The sequence below is a fragment of the Psammomys obesus genome, unplaced genomic scaffold (genome assembly GCF_907164565.1).
Source record: "Psammomys obesus unplaced genomic scaffold, mPsaObe1.curated_primary_1811, whole genome shotgun sequence".
NCBI lineage: Eukaryota > Metazoa > Chordata > Mammalia > Rodentia > Muridae > Psammomys > Psammomys obesus.
In genome coordinates this window covers 21,462,614-21,478,937 of record NW_026595981.1, presented here as the reverse complement: position 1 = coordinate 21,478,937, position 16,324 = coordinate 21,462,614, and the positions used below count along the sequence as shown (strand labels likewise).

Below are 16,324 nucleotides of genomic sequence, written 5' to 3'. Positions count from 1 at the left end.
CCTGGCCTCCCTGGCACCTTTATGCATGGTGATAGGCAAGTCATCCCAACCAGCTCTGCTTTCTCAGGAAGCAGGAGCGGGAGGGTGCTCCTAAAGCAGCTCAGCAGCTGGCGCTGAGGGCACATAAGTGTGAAGCTGGTCAAGGACAATGAATACTGCTGCATGCAGAGAAGATGCCTGCCCATCTATGAGCCTACAGGAATGACAGGGGTGTGGACCAGGGGACAGGAAATAATTGGGTCATCAACAGAAACCCAGACACTTATCTGGCTCCTGACAAAAGAACAAGTCCCTAGAGCTCACCCTCCTTCTAGGGCAACACAGCGAAAGGGCAGGTCGGAGATTGTACCTAGGAGGCTGAGGCTTCTTCTTGGAGGAGGAGGGGGAGTTGGAGGGTGTGGAGAGGTCAGGCCCCGCTGAGAAATGTCCACGTCCACAAGTGACACTGTCTCACCTGAGGGATTAAAAAAGCAAGCATGTTACAGAAGCACCATGCACAAAGCTGAGGCCAGAAGGAAAGGGAGACACAGGGCAGGCAAGGGAGGCCAGAGGGCCAAGGGTCCCAAAGCTTACAGTCCACAGCTCTGCAGGCTGGAATTACCCCAACACCAACTGCTTAAAATCCAGTTGTTGCTGGGTTGTGGTGCCTTTGATCCCAGCACTCAGAGAGGCAGAGGCAGGTGGATCTCTGTGAGTTCCAGGACACCCAGGTCTACAGAGTCAGTTCTAGGATAGCCAGGGCTATACAGAGAAACCCTATCCCAAAAATAGCCCCCCAGCCCCCCAAAAATAATTCCAGATGTTCTCAGGAAAGTGAACTGGCTCAGAGCTTAGGAGACTTCCTGCTCTTGAACAGACCCACATCTGTTTTTCCACACCCACATGGTGGCTCATAACCACCCTTAAGGCTAGTTCCAGGGCATTCAGTGTCCTGCAGGCACTGGACATGTACACACGGCACACACATGTAGGTAAAACAACTCATATACATAAAGTAAGGAAAATAAGGGATGGTAGGATGGTAGGTAAAGAGACTTGCCAACAAACCTGATAATCTGAATTCAATCCCTAAGCCCTGCATGGTGGAAGAAAAGAACTCTTTTTTTTTTTTTTTATGTTTTTATTTTGTTTTGTTTTGTTTTTTTGAGACAGGGTTTCTGTGTATAGCCTTGACTGTCTTGGACTCGATCTGTAAACCAGTATGGCTTTGAACTCACAGTGATCCTCCTGCCTCTGACTTCCCAGAGTGCTGGATCACAGACATGTGCCACCGCACCCAGCAAGAACTGACTCTTGATAATTATTCTCTGACCTCCACATGTATAATGTGGCACACAATCAGTAAATAAAATGTAAATTAAAAAGAATAAAATATTAAATTAAAAAATTAATCCTATCATTCCAGGGCTGGAGAGATGGCTCGGGAGTTAAGAGCTCTGGCTGCTCTTCCAAAGAACCAAGGTTTGACTCTCAGCATTCACACAGCAGCTCACATCCTTCCATAATTCTGGTTCCGAAGTATCTGATGCCCTCTTGTAGCCTTTACAGACACCAGGCACATAAGTGGAACACAGACATACATGTAGACAAAATACATATACATATAAAACAAAAATCCTATCATCCCTTTACCACACTAAGGGCCAGGTTTCCTTAGGAGAAAAGTATTAGCTTAGCCCGACAGTGAGAAAGCCATCCAATGTTGTCTCTGCCACTGACTTACCTTGAATAAGGGTTCTAGTTCCGAAAAGAAATCTTTATCAAATGAAATCATACCAATTGTCTTTGCAGACTTGCATACCAATGTGGAGCAAGGCACGTCTATAGGCCACGTGAACACAGCAAAAGCAAGAGCTGGGAGACGCTAACAGCTGGGAGAAGCCAGTGAGATGGCTCAGCATTCAAAGTGCTTGCCTCCAAACCTGAAGCCCAGAGTTCAACTCCACAAACTGTCTGCTGTCCTCTGGCTGCCCCACGTGTGTGCTGTAACACACATGTGCATGCACACACAGTAAATGTTTAAAAAAAAGAACTTCGGGGTAACCGGGCATGGTGGTATATTCCTTTAATCCCAACATTCAGGGGGGCGGGTAGACACAGGAGGAGTTCAAGGTCAGCCTCTGCTACACATGGGTGTTTGAGGCCTGACAAAACTAAACTAAAGTCATCTGTGAAAGTTTTAGGATGCTGGCCATGGATTGGTAACTGTCAGCCTCACTGCCTTGAGTGTGCAATAGGTCAGGGAAGTCTAGGATGCCACTTAAAAGTGCTAAGGCTCTGTCTTTACCTCAGAGGACAAGTGTGCATGTTCCTAAGAGGAAACAACTATTAACTAGAAAAGTATGTAGCCAATAACATGAGCAATTCAGTAGATGTCTACAAGATGTCACTTGTTCTAACAACTCTCTAGAACCTACACAGGTGGGGACCCATTGGCCTGGAAATGTTCATTCTATACCATAATTCTTCTAATCACCTTTAAAAGGGCCTTAATATCCAAAGAAGTTAAAGACTGGCATTTTAAATTTAGTTAATTGGGGCTGGAGAGATGGCTCAGTGGTTAAGAGCACTGTCTGCCCTTCCAAAGGTTATGAGTTCAATTCCCAGCAACCACATGGTGGCTCACAACCATCTATAATGTGAACTGATTCCCTCTTCTGGCAGGTGTAAATGCAGATAGAACACTCATATATACATAAAATAAATAAATCTTTTTAAAAAAAAGTAAAAAAAATAACAAATTTAGTTAATTAAGTTTTTTGAGATAGGATCTCTCACTATATAGCCGATTGGCCTGAACGCACTACAGAGACCACAGTGGCCTTGAATTTTGCAGTCCTCCTTCCCCTGCCTCCCAAGTGGTAGAATTACTGGTTATCACACCCACCCAAAAAGACTACGGTTTAAAGGGCTTCTTAGTCTCAACCGAGTAGGCCAGCTAGCTTTCAGACCTGAGACAATGTGAAAAAGACCTTTTTACAGCTTCAACTCAACCAGGGTCTTCACGACTGACAGAACAGAAGAGAAGGGCTCTCTCTGAAAAGCTTCCCCTACTATGAGATGGCATGGCAGTGACCCATTACCAAGAGGACACTCAAGAGCCTTCTCACTTTAGCAACTGTGTTCCCTGCTGCAGGAGGGCTGACACAGTGAAGAGCAGGAACAGCTGCAAGAACTGCTAGCCCCTAAAATGGAAAGACAGGAGCTCCTGCAGTCCCCTTTGCCCTGAGCCTTCAGGCCAGCCGCTCACAGCTCATTTCTATTAGATCATCTAGGAACTTCTTTGGAAGCTGGGACAGGAACCATGACTTCAAATCAGTCTTTTATGCATTGCAAGCTTTTTATCTGTGTAATTATTGCCTTAATCTGTATGTAATGACACTGAACTGTGTAACCTATAGGGCTACCCAACTACCATGCAGCACCCTTTACCTTCAAGTGTAAGGCATCTGAAATCAAGAACACACTCTGCATGCCATAAAAACACCCCCAGATCCAGGGGCATGGCATGAAGGAAATCACTGCAGACAGCCAGAAAGGTGCCTGGAGTTCCCTAGCAATGCATCTGCATGGGTGTTTCCTGAGAGGGCTCAGAACACTCCCAATTTCAGTTGTCAGAATAAAAAGAAAGACAGTCATGATCCTTACCTGTGAACAAGGGGCTGAAGGAGACCGGAGAAAAGGCACTTTGAGTTCTTGTCAACCTGGGTTTCCTAGGGAGTAAGAGAGCACACAGAGAATAAAAGGGAATGAACACATACACATTTATATCACCAGAACACTGGATTCCAGATGTCCTGAAACACAAAGCAAGCCCTTTATTACAGACACGCTGGCAACACTTCCGTAATAAAACCTAAAATTTAAAGGAGAATGAAATAATTAAGGCAATTCCTTAAATAGATTTGGCTACCAAATTCACCAGCCTACAAAACAACAGCAATCCCTTTTGGATCCTAACATGCCCAGCACATGAGAACACCTTGCGTGGTAATTACTAAGACTATTTCACAGAGAGCAAAGTTGGATGTAGAGTTGATTCTCAGCTGAAAGCCAGGTAAAAGGCTTCAGGCCTGAGTAGCTGCCAGTGTGGAGGAGCAGCTCTCCCTCTGAGCCTGACTCTAAGACAAGGTTCCAAATGGAGTCAGGAAGCCAGGAAGCACACCTGGCCTTAGAAGAGCACTAGAAGATACACTGCCATCCTCCACCATGAGCACTTCTCTGCCCACGCCCTGAGATGAGACAAGGCCATGGCTAACAGGGTCTTCTTTAAGGTAGCTCTGCCTGGCACCCACGTGTGCCCTCCCCTCCCTGAGTCTCGCAGTTCTGCCTCGGTGTTCTCCAGAAGACACTTTCCATTTACCTATCCAGGTGACAACTATACCTGTTTCAAGCGGCTTTTCAGCAAACAGTGAAGAACAAAAAATGCCAACACAGACGTCCCAGCGAGGAATGTGTTAAACTTAAAACATCTTCTCACCCACCTCAAGATGACAGAGTTTACTGAGGGGGTACAAACAGACTACGCACTCACAAGGGGCAAGGGTAAGCAAGGGTAAGTCCTGCCGACCACATAAATGTCCAAAATCAGCCAGGCGAGGTGTGCTGGTGCACATCTTTAATCTCAGTACTCAGGAGGCAGAGACAGGCCAGCCTGGTCTACATAGTGCTTTCCAGAATAGCCAACAACCAGGACTACATACCAGGGAGATCCCATGAAGAAGGAAGAAGGAAGAAGAGGAGGAAGAAGATCATTAGCAGCAGCTGGGCATGAAGACATACATCTTTAATACCAAGCATCTGGAGGCAAGCCTGGTCTATCTGATGAGTTTCAGGCTAGTTAAAGTTATGTAATCAGATGAAACAAAACAAAACATGTAAAAAAAAAAAAAAAATTGGCTCATGCCTATAATCCCAGCACTCTGGGAGGCAGAGGCAGGCGGATCTCTGTGAGTTCAAGGCTAGCCTGGTCTACAAAGTGAGTCCAGGACTGCAAAGGCTACACGGAGAAATCCTGTCTCTCAATACAAAAAATCAATACAACTGGACACCTAAAAAAGGTGAATTTTGTGGCATAAAATTTATACCCCAGTTGGTCGTAGTGGTCCAAACCAAACCTTTAATACCAGGACTAGAGAGGCAGAGGCAGGTAGATGATCTCTGCTGAGTTTGAGGCCAGCCTGGTCTACAAATCAAGTTCCAGGACGGCCAAGGCTGTTACACAGAGAAACCGAAACCCTGTCTCAAAAACCCAAACCAAAAAAGAAAGGAGGAAAAAACAAAAACAAACAAAAAGCTCATATTCCAATAAACCAGACTTGTAAAAAAGTCTTACCCCAAGGCTGGAAAGATGAAAAGGACCCGAACTGTATTCCCAGCACTTACATTACGCAGTGAAGAACTGCCTGAAATTTTAGCTCTAGGGGGATCGAATATCTCTGGCCTCAGTGGCCACTGCACCAATGTGCCCATACTCACACACGTATATTTTTTTTAAAAAAAGTTTAAAATCCGATCTCACAACTGACTGACTCTAGACAGATTATAATTCACAATGCCTGACTCTCAATATCATACCTGGCTCACCTTCCAGAAATACTGCGATCCAAAGGATTAAATAAAAAGTAAATTCTTTTTAACTCTCAACTGCACCAATAGAGTAAGAAAGCAGACAGGAAGCTGAGTGGTAGTGTCACATGAGCAGAAGTAGGAGGAAGATCTCTGAGTTCAAGGACAGCCTGGTCTACAGAGTGAGTTCCAGGCCAGCCAGGGCTACTCAGAGAAACCCTGTCTCAAAAAACCAAACACACACACACACACACACAGAGAGAGAGAGAGAGAGAGAGAGAGAGAGAGAGAGAGGGAGAATAAAGGGGAGAAGTGAAAACACATGTGTCAGTTTAGACTCTGGATTCCAAATGTCCTAAAATTCAAAGCAAACCCTTATTACAGAAGAAAAAAACCTAAAGTGATATCCTATTTAAAATTATTTGTTTTCACAGGCATGGTAACATACTCCTTTATTCCCAGCACTTGGGAGACAGAGGTAGGTGGCTCTCTGAGCGCCAGGCCAACTGGTCCAGGACAGCCAAGAATTACACAGAGAAACCCTGTCTCCCCCACCAAAGTGTTTTTGTTTCAGGGCCCACAGGACAGCTTAGTTAGCAAGGTCCTCACAGGCCACACATAATGCCCAAGCACCATCTCCCAAACAAAGCAAATGTGTATTTGGGGGCTGGAGAGATGGCTCAGCAGTTAAGAACGCTGGCTGCTCTTCCGGAGGACCCAGTTCAGTTCCCAGCACCCACATGGTGGCTCACTGTTACCCAGAATCTGTCGCTCCAGCCCCAGGGGAACCCAATACCCTCACATAGACATGCACGCAGGCAACATACCAATGCACATAAAAATATTTTTTTAAATATATAATTTATTTAACTTTATTTTATGTGCATTGGTGTGAGGGTGTCAGATCACCTGGAACTGGAGGTACAGACAGTTGTGAGCTACCATGTGGGTGCTGGGAGTTGAACCTGGGTCCTTTGGAAGAACTGACAGTGCTCTTAACCACTGAGCCATCTCTCCAGCCCCAAAAATAATTTTTTAAAACATGTGTTTGTGGGGCTGGAGAGCTGGCTCAGAGGCTAAGAGCACTGTCTGCTCTTCCAGAGGTCCTGAGTTCAATTCCCAGCAACCACATGGTGGCTTACAACCATCTATAATGAGATCTTGTGCCCTCTTCTGTCATGCAGATGTACATGCAAATAGAGCACTCATATGTAAAATAAATAAATAAATCTTAAAAAAAAAAAAAAAAACAAAACAAAAACATGTGTTTGTTTTTATTTATATGCAAGAGTATGCTTGTCTGTCACATGTATGTGGGCATTCACTAAAGCCAGGAGAGATGGGACCCCTGGAATTGGAGTCGTTGACTCCTGTGAGCTACTCTAGATGCTGGGAACTGAACTCCAACCTTTGAGGCATCTCTCAAAACCAAAACCAAAACCATGTTTATGCTCTGTTTTTGTTTTGTTTGAAACAGAATCTCATGTAGTCCAGGCTAGCCCCTAACTCACTAAGTAGGTGAGGCTAAGCTTGGCCTCCCTCTGGCTCTACCTCTGTCTCTGTAGATGAGACATAGGCAGCCTTCTTCTGAGAGGCCTAACAACGCACACTTGAATACATCCACAGCCCACACAGGCGACACGGTCAGGTAAAAACAAGGGTTCACCACACATGGTGTCCACCTATAAAAGATGCTCATGTCTACAGCTTAGTGCCAACAACCCAAAGGACTAGATGGAGAGTTAGTCCCACTGGACATGAACTTAAAGCAGCCAAGGAGCTTCCAAGCTGACTTTCATTTGATAACTTGTGGGCACAACATTAAACTCAGCAAGCAGAAACCCAAAAGCACTGGCCTTTCAAAGGTTCACACCTCAGCCACTTGGCAGTTTGCCTCTTTTCAAAGGAAACTGCATCACTCTGCCATCTGCCCATGCTGGGGACGCAGCTCTTCTGTGCCAAGCTCTGAAGAACGGCAGTATCCAAATGCACACGTCTTGCGGAGGCCTTCTCACTTCAGCTCATCCTCTCCCCCACCCCCGACATTTTGAAGAAGAAAACTCACAGTTTCTAGGATCTGGAAAAAGAAAAACGTCTGAATTTAAACTCAGGCAGAACCATCTGAGAGTGCTTGATGGTTTTTCCTGGCAGAGGCTGGTGCTTCGTGGCTTGAAGCTAAAGGTAAAAGGTCTAAGAGGTGGAAGTAATAAATATGTGTGCTGCCTTCTCTCTTTGGGGAGATGCTAACCAACTAAAAACCCATTTTCTCTCTCAAGACCCTGTGAGCATTCTAATGCCAGTCATTCATGAAAAGGTCAACCTAGATGACTTTAAAACAAAGCAAGGAAATGATTTAACAGAGAATTGAGGATGGCAGTTACTTGGGCGAGGACAAGACATAACAAGGAGAGCAACACTTGAGTCTAGATAAGTTTGGATAATACTGAACCTATTTACCAATAAGCTTAATGATGAGTGGTTGGGTGGGCATTTATCACCTTAGTACATACACCACCTATATCCCCTTCTGTATACAGTAAATAGCTGGGATGATAAAAGCCCCCTTCTAAGCTGGTAGGGTGGTTTTTTTGAATTTTTCTTTTTGAGAGAGGGTTCTCATGCTGGTTCTGAATCTGCTATGGAGTTGAGGAGGGCTCTCCTGCCCCCATCTCCTCAGTGCTAGGGTGACACGCATGCACCACCGTCACTGGTTACGAGGCGCAACATGCCCGGTTTGCCAGGGATTTAAGTCAAACACTCCAGCTGTGTACATCCCAGGCCTCCAAAGACACATAGCTTGCAGTGCTGGGAATCCAACCCAGGGCTCTGGGCATGCTAGATACGCACACCACCAACTGAGCTGCATCCCCAGCCCAAGCAAACACCTCAAATTAACCCTCCACACTATATTCATGGGTTAATGACACCTTCCCCCATCACCTTGAAAAACACAGAGGTACAAAATGAAAGTACTTTATCTTTGCCAGTGGGCCATTTGCATCTTAGAATAGACTCACTGGACAGGAAGGCTTAGAAGGATTTGGTAGGTCCTGACTCAAGTGACATGGAGAGTAGGCAGAGGTCTTTTGGAGGCCTTGCCGTCCTTTGAGTCAGGTATGTCACTGCCTGAGTTGTAGGTAAGAGAATACCCCTGTCCATTTCTACTTTGCAAATGATCTGCACTGCAACAGATTAATGAGATAAAAGGAATTAAAGCGCTAGACTAAACAGGACAATAGCACATAGATGTAACCATTGGCCAGTTTTCAAATTCCTTGGAACATAAAATATAAACATAATGTCTACTACTCCTGTCCATAAATCCCTCTATCCCTAAAACTTGCACGCATCCTTTCTTAAGGCACCTTCCAAACTAGGATGTCCACATACTGGACTGTGTGCCTCCAACACACCTCTGCCCCTGCGGAGGCGCTTAGTGCCAAGTCAGGCAGCCTGTGCCATTTCCAACACGTCATAAGCCAGTGTCTGTTCATGTGCTACAGGCACAAAAACCATGTGTTCGTTTTTACTTCCAATACACAGACATCTGTGCAGGGAGGTCAGATCCAAAACTCTGTCGTAAACCAACTAAAAAACCGATGGAGGGAACTTCTAGGGAAAAGCCACGGGGCATAGTCTAATACCGAAAACCTCAGGAATGATGTTGGCAAGGAGACTGTTAAAGGCACAAGACTCAGCTGGATAGACAAAAATCTTAAAGCCAGGGAATTTACTCTGAGAGAGCGAACAGCCACAAGCAGTTCCTAAAAAGATAGTTTAAAAGGCCAGCAGAATATGAAACAAAAACCCAAACACAGTCCCCACACCACAGTATCACCTTGCTTTCGGCATGTCAAGTTATAACTCAAAAAGGGCCCTTCGAGCCTGGATGATATGGTAATACACGCCTGTGATTCTAGCACTTGGGAGGTAGAAACAAGAGGATCAGCTCAAGACCAGCCTTGAGCACATACACAGTAAGTTTGAAGCCATCCTGGGCTATACAGGATCAGGCACAATGGTACACATCTGTAATCCCAGAGCTCCAGGAAGCTGAGGCAGGAAGGTGAATTGGCTAATCCAGACTGCATTGTGAGTCTGTATCTCAAAAGACAAAAAGGGGGAGGTGGGTGGAGAAAAGAAAAGGGGCTGGAGAGATGGATCAGCTGTTATGTGCTGTTCTTCCAGAGGACATGAGTTTGGTTCCCAGCACCCAAGTTGGGCAGCTCACAACCTCCTACAAGTGACACCAGATTCATGGGATCTATGTCCTTTTCTGACCTTATCAGGCACCTAAAATACATGTGCACATATATACAGACATACACACTTTTTTAAAATCTTGTTTAATAAAATCAAAAGAATAAAGAAACAAAGCAACAGCAGCAAAATACACTCCTCCCCCTGGCTCTCAAGACCCAAAGAAACAGCAAGTTTCTGCTGTCAGCCAAGTCTACCCATGACAGCAGGGCTCCAAACTCATGCCAAAGCAGCCTCTCCCATCCAGAATTGCACCTTTTCCCCCAAACAGATCAGAAATCACTTCAGAACTGTCCTCCATTTCTTCACCACATTGCCATGAAGACTGCTAGGAATGCCTCAACTGTGAAACTCAGTACACAAACCCCAGACCTATTCCCAACTGAAAGTGTGTTATGTGGTACTTCTAACAGGGCAGATAAGTGCTTTTTTTCACCGAATCTGAAGGAAGACAATTAGCTCAACATATGTGAAACAGACAAGGAAACTCCACTGGTTTTCCTGAAATAGCAAAGTTCTATATTATACCAAGGCCCACAGGCATGAAGCCCAGCTCTCTGAATTCTGACATATGTGTGATATAAGGCCTAGCCCAGCTCCTAAGAACAGAAATCTGATTAGTTGGCAGGCTCAATCTTACTTGAAAGAGTTCTCAAAGCTAACTCTTCTATTTTTTTTTAATAGAAAATTAAAACAACAACAACAACAAAACAATTTGAGATAGGGTCTTTACATGCAGCTCTGGCTGACCCTGAAGTCATTATGCAGACCAAGCTGGCCTCCACTCAAAGATCTGCTCCCCTCTACCTCATGGGTGCTGGGATTAAAGATGCGTGCCACCATGCGCAGCAACGTTTGTTTTTAAGAGGTTGAGGCTGGGTGCAGGCATGTGGAAGTCTGAGGACGACCTGTGAGTCAATTTTCCCCTTCCACCACGTGGGCCCCAGACCGGCTCAAACTCAAGTCATCAATCTTGGCGGCAAACACTTTGATCTGATATCTTGCTGACCCTCATGCTCTCTTGCTTTTAAAGATTTATAGTTTTTACGTCTGTGTATATACATATGTGCATGGATGCGCAGGCATGTGTCTATGTGCCGGCTGAGATCAAAAGAGGACACTGGATCCCCTGAAGCTGGAGTTACAGGTGGTCAGGAGCTATCCAACCTGGATGCCCAACCTAGGTGTGTGGGAACCAAACTCCAAGCTTCTGCAAGGTCAGCAAGAGCTCTCAACTTCTAAGCCATCTCTCTAGTACCACTTATAGCCTTAGGATTTGTGTATCTGGGCAGGTCCACTTAAGCAAATCCAAAGCATGTGAAAGGACGCTGAAATAGAAACGCAGACTGCTGACAATCATTCTATAAAAATAATTGCTAGGAAATACTTTCTTATTGAAAGCGATAGCTGTGGGAAACATGCAGATGGGAAAGTTAGATGTTGGGAAGAGCAAAGAGGTTATGCCTAGAGGTTACCATAAATGCCCCCAAATTACATAGCAAAGACAGCAGAGGCCCGTAATTAACTGAAACCAGCACAGCCGTGGAAGCCTCATAACTGGCAAAGGACTGAAATTTCTCAGTGCTTCAGGTACTATCATTTAAAACAAGAACACAAACGAAAACTCCAGGCTACTGTTCTTCTCCACAAGGGAGAACTTGCTTAGGAGACACAGATCCACAGAAATCACAACTACCCTGGCCAGACTTACCAAGGTTCTCACAGCCTCAAGGCTGCCAGCAAGACTGGTACGTAAGTGTGAAAAAGACAGCAAGCAGCACCAAAGCTTACACAGGGGAAAAAAGTACCAACTCAATCCTATTACTTCTCTTCCAAAAAGCCAAAATATTCCATCCAGTTTTCACATCTCCTGTAAGGACATGAACAATTCAGAGCTGTCCCATTTCACAGATGTAAAATGGAAGGAGGAAGATGACAAATCTGTCCATCTCACAGCTAATGCTAAACTTCCAAATGTAATCCAGACTTTCCTAACCTAATTCTCTATACGACATGCTGCCTTCAAATAGCAGTCAACCAAATGTTTACACACAAATACCTAGCTCTACTCCAAGTCATCAGAAAAAGCTCTTGGACCAAAAAATGTATTTCTCCAGTGCCCTGAACTAAGCTTCTTTGCAGAGGTACAGCCTAATTTGCTCTGCAGCAGAAATCTGTATTGTGCTTAGTGTGAGGGTTGGTGACAGAGCAGCCAATGACCATTAAATTCTGCTTCCAAAGGCAAAACACCATACGATGTTATATGCCTTTTCCACTTCCTAATCTATTAGACGTAGCAGCTAATTTCACGCCACACCTCCTACTTGGCGTCTCGGGAATCTTAGACCAAGTCCTGGTCATTGTGGAACAAAGGCAAAACAAACCACAAAAAAATTATCAATCCATCCAATGTCATTACCCACAGCTCCAATTCTGCCTCCACCCTAAGCTGATGCACCTTTCATCCATGCTGGTAAGTGGAGCATCAAATACAGAGCCTACCACTGCGAGGGAAAAACTGTTCAAGCAGCCACACATTTTTCAAGACCTGAGCTCTCAGCAGGAGTTCACAAAAAATATAGTAAGAATAAAATCAAACGGGTCCTTCCTAAAGGAACAACACACTGGGGCAAACAACCAGGGATCTGTGTTTGGTCCATGTCACAGCTGTTCAGAAATGGAAACAAAGCCAAAATGAGCCCACACCATTATCTTGGAGAATTCAAGTTCCCTTGAGAAATCCACATCAAAGAATGTGGTCTGTGATCCAGAGTCAACTGAGGAGCTTTTAAAATTCAAATTGGGCACCAAATATATTTCTCTTTCAATATGCTACCCCACCCCACCCCAGATTCCAGTGGTCAGCAAAATTATCAATTTATCTAGTTTTTGGCCTTGGTTTGTCACTGTCAGTATGTTTCAAGAGTGCATCATATAAACTACACCAAGACCAATTCCAGCCAGGCATGGTGGCAGCAGGCCTATAATCCTGACACTTAGGAGGCTGACTCAGGACTCAGGAGGATGAGACAGGAAGAACAAGAGATCTAGACCAGTCTGGGCTATAGAGTGAATTCAAAGCCTGATCAACATAATAAAAAACCTTGTCTAAAAAAAAAAACAAAACAAAAGCCACCAATTCTAGTCTTAGACATTCAGAACTACAATTCACAACCAGTTATACCACAAGGTAAGTCTCACTTGTGGATACAAAAGCAGACAGCTATCTAAACTGACACTACAGAACTACGTCCTGATGTCCAGCCAGTTTTTAGAAATTCAGGGGGGGGAAATATACATCTAAGTTTGGAATTGTCATCAATTGGCCTAGAAGTCAACGTGTATACCTCACCGGGAATCTCATGTCTGTGTGAAAGAGAGAGCAAACATAAAGCTATTATCAGAATGTGGTCAGCATATAGGTTTCAGACAGCACACATCTGAAAAAAACAAAAACTGGAGAATACTAAGAATGGAGATGCCCAGCTTATTGCTGGCCAAATTCCTCAGGCCATTTGCATGCATATACGTATGAAAAGAGCGGGGGCAGGTGCACAGAGCAGAAGAAAGATGGTCAAAATAATACGCAAGTGACTGACACCAGCTTTTTGGCCCCAAGGCCACACATTTTCCAGCAACCTCCCAACAGTGTTAGTAATGACAGACATGGGGGTGGGGAGCTTTAAAAAGTGGGGCCAGGACACAGATGAGGTAGGGCTTCCAATCATCCCCAGCAAGAGATGCTAACCCACTGAGAAGTGTCACTGAGTGTGAACTCTCCAAGAGTGAAAGCTATTTCCACAATCGGCTCTGATCTAATGCCAGATGTCACCACCTTTAGTCCCAAGTGTCTGCCTCCTCCAGAAGCCCACGGCTCGAGAACCGACGGTACTGTGTTAGCAGTAGGGAAAGAGAGGGAAATGAAACAAGAAACGCAAGTTCGTCGGCAGCCCCCCAAGCCCATCTCACCTCCCCGCATCCAGCTCCCGGCCGGCAGAGCCTCCCATGTCCGTCAGGCTCGCAGCTGAAGCTGCCAGATCTCCAGAAGGCCTCTTGCCGGTCCCATCCCCACCGCCCGAGCCACCGTTGCAGCTCTTCGTGCGAAACAGTCGACTGAGGCGGATTTTGAAGGAGCCTTTCCGAGAAGGGCCCGCGAGGGGCCGGAGGGGCCCGGGAGGCGGCGGCGGTGGGGGAGGCTGCTGCTGCTGCTGCTCCCCTCGGCTCAGACGCCCTGGAGGGACCAAGTCCTGCAGCGGGAAGGGCACCGGGGGTAGTTCGGGGCCCGGGGGCTGCAGCAGGAGCCGGCCACCCCCTCCTCCTCCACGGCCCGGGCTGCCGAGCTCCTCTTCCGAGCAGCTGTTGGTCTCCAGGCTCTCGGCCTCCGATTCCAAGCCTTCCAGGACCAGCAGCGCGTCGCTCGTCTCCGTGGGGTCCTCCCCGGCCTGCTGGGTGGCAGCAGGCGGCGGGGGCTGAGGCGGCGGCGGCTGCGGGGGGCACGGGCAGCAGCCCCCGCCGGCAGTCTTGATCCCCGGCGCCGCCGGCTGCCCGAGCCCCAGAGCCGCCAGCTGCGCCTCGAGTCCAGCCACCGGACCCCAGGTCCGCTCGAGCGCCAAGCCCGGAGGGAGGGCCTTGGGATCCAGCGCACAGCGGTGCCGGGGACACAGCAGTTCCGAGGGTCCCGGCTCCGGGGCCGCCTCCGCGTCCTCCTCCTCCGGCGGCCGTCCCACGTTGCGGAACACCATCAGCTGCGGCGGCCGGGCGCCCCGCGGGCCGGGCCGCGCGAGGAAGGGTGGCGGCGACGGGCCATGGACCGGGGGCGGTGGCGGGCCTGGCTCGGGGGCTGCCTCTCCATAGCCGAGGAGGCGGCTCAGGACCCGGTACGAAGCGGCCGCCGCCGCCGCCTCGCCATCCCGGAGCTCGGCCCCCTGCATCGGGGTGAGGGAGGGAGGGCGGGCGGCTGGGAGCCGGGCTGGGTGGGGACTAGGCCGGGCCCCGCCGGAGCCCCGCCCGCCGCGGCCCCCGGAGCGACAGCGCTAACGGCCGCCGCGGCCTCTGCCTCATAGAGGGGGCGGGGGGGGGGGCCGCGGAGCCCAGCGCGAGCCCAGGCAGCGCGCCGCCGCCGAGACCGGCCCCTACACGTCACTTCCTGGCTAGGCCCCGCCCCCTCCCCTGGGTGCGCAGCGTCGGCGTCCGTGAGGCCTGACGTTGTCTCGGCCCAGGTCGCTATTGGCGGTTTGCTGGTTCTTTGGCCTCCTCGGCCTCCGGCACCGACCCCTGTGTTTTCATTTCCTGGGCGCTCGGGCCCTGTCCACCCCTCTCTGTAGAGCGGAGCAGGCCTTGGGACCCGGGTCTGGACCTGGGAGAGTGTCGCGGCCCTTGGCACGGTCTGTGGGTCTTGTCCCCTATGCTGCTTGGGGTGTGTGACCTTGGCCAACTCATTCCGTGAAATCTGAGTCCTCTTTCCTGGCATTCAGGGAATTATGGAGTGACTACAAGAAATGTGTTAGAGCCACTGGTTCTTTGGGGGAAGAAAGGGGGTGTGTATATAGTTAAATAATTTTGTCATGAATTTGACCGGGATAAAGGATGAACACAATTCCCAAGAAATAAAAAATATACAGTAGCCAATCCTGTACGGCTGATTATTGTCACAGTGTGTGTGTCGTGTTGAGGATAGGATCCCAGATGTGGCACATAGTAAGCGACAGTTCAAGACCCCGTTCTCTGAGCCCCTTCCCAGACCGCTGACAAGTGACCAGGGACTGTAATTGTCACAAGAATTTTTCCTCTGTTGATGAGGAGGACAGGTGATAAAACGAAGACAAACTCGATCAAATCGTCAATAGTGGGGACGACTTTGCTGAATCGGAACTGTTTTCAGTGACTGGGGAGAGTTTCTTCAGCTTTTTGTGTTAGTCCTAACGTAACACCCACGGATCTACAGAAGGTGTAAAATCGCTGTGTGAGTGTTCACGGGTGTGTGCAGGTGCCCAGAAAGGGCATCGGATCGCCTAGAGCTGTACTTACTAGCTGTTGTGAGTCCCTGGACAGGGATGCTGGGAGCTGAATTCTGGTCCTCCGAAAGTGCACAACAGGCTGTTAACTGCTGAGCTAGCTCTCAAGCCTCCTCCATCATTTTTTTTTAAAGTCAAAGTGAATAGACAACTCAAACACTGGTTTGTTGTGCTTACTCGGTGGCTAACATCCACCCGACCCTACTAAACTCAGGAAGATATGAACTCTAGTGTACCACCTTTTATGTGGTAGTTAACCTTACGTACAGTGAGCTTAAATAATCCCACGAGCATCGGTAATATTATGAGTTTGGGGCCACCAAGATGGGTCAATGGGTTACAGCACTTGTTGCCAAACCTGAGTTCTATCCCTAGGACTCATGTGGTGGAAAGAGGGAACCATCCCGTGAAAGTTATCCTCTAACCTCCATGCATGTGCCATGGCACATGTAAACACACAACACACCAAGTAAACAAATGTA

At 47.6% G+C, this 16,324-nt stretch overlaps 1 protein-coding gene across 2 annotated transcripts in view; it reads right to left on the bottom strand.

Moving 5' to 3' along the window:
• Socs7 (suppressor of cytokine signaling 7) overlaps positions 1–14,840 on the bottom strand; it is a 41,923-nt gene extending 27,083 nt beyond the window's left edge. Inside the window, exons 1-3 of one of the 2 annotated variants that reach the window (XM_055619939.1) lie at positions 13,798–14,840; positions 3,649–3,713; positions 350–454 (exon numbers count right to left, since the gene is read on the bottom strand). In XM_055619939.1, the coding sequence (XP_055475914.1) occupies positions 350–454; positions 3,649–3,713; positions 13,798–14,759 (1,132 nt within the window). In that variant the 5' untranslated portion in view covers positions 14,760–14,840. The remainder of the gene's footprint in view (positions 1–349; positions 455–3,648; positions 3,714–13,797) is intronic. The other variant, XM_055619940.1, reaches the window with a different exon arrangement.
• Between the last annotated feature and the right edge of the window lie 1,484 nt (positions 14,841–16,324).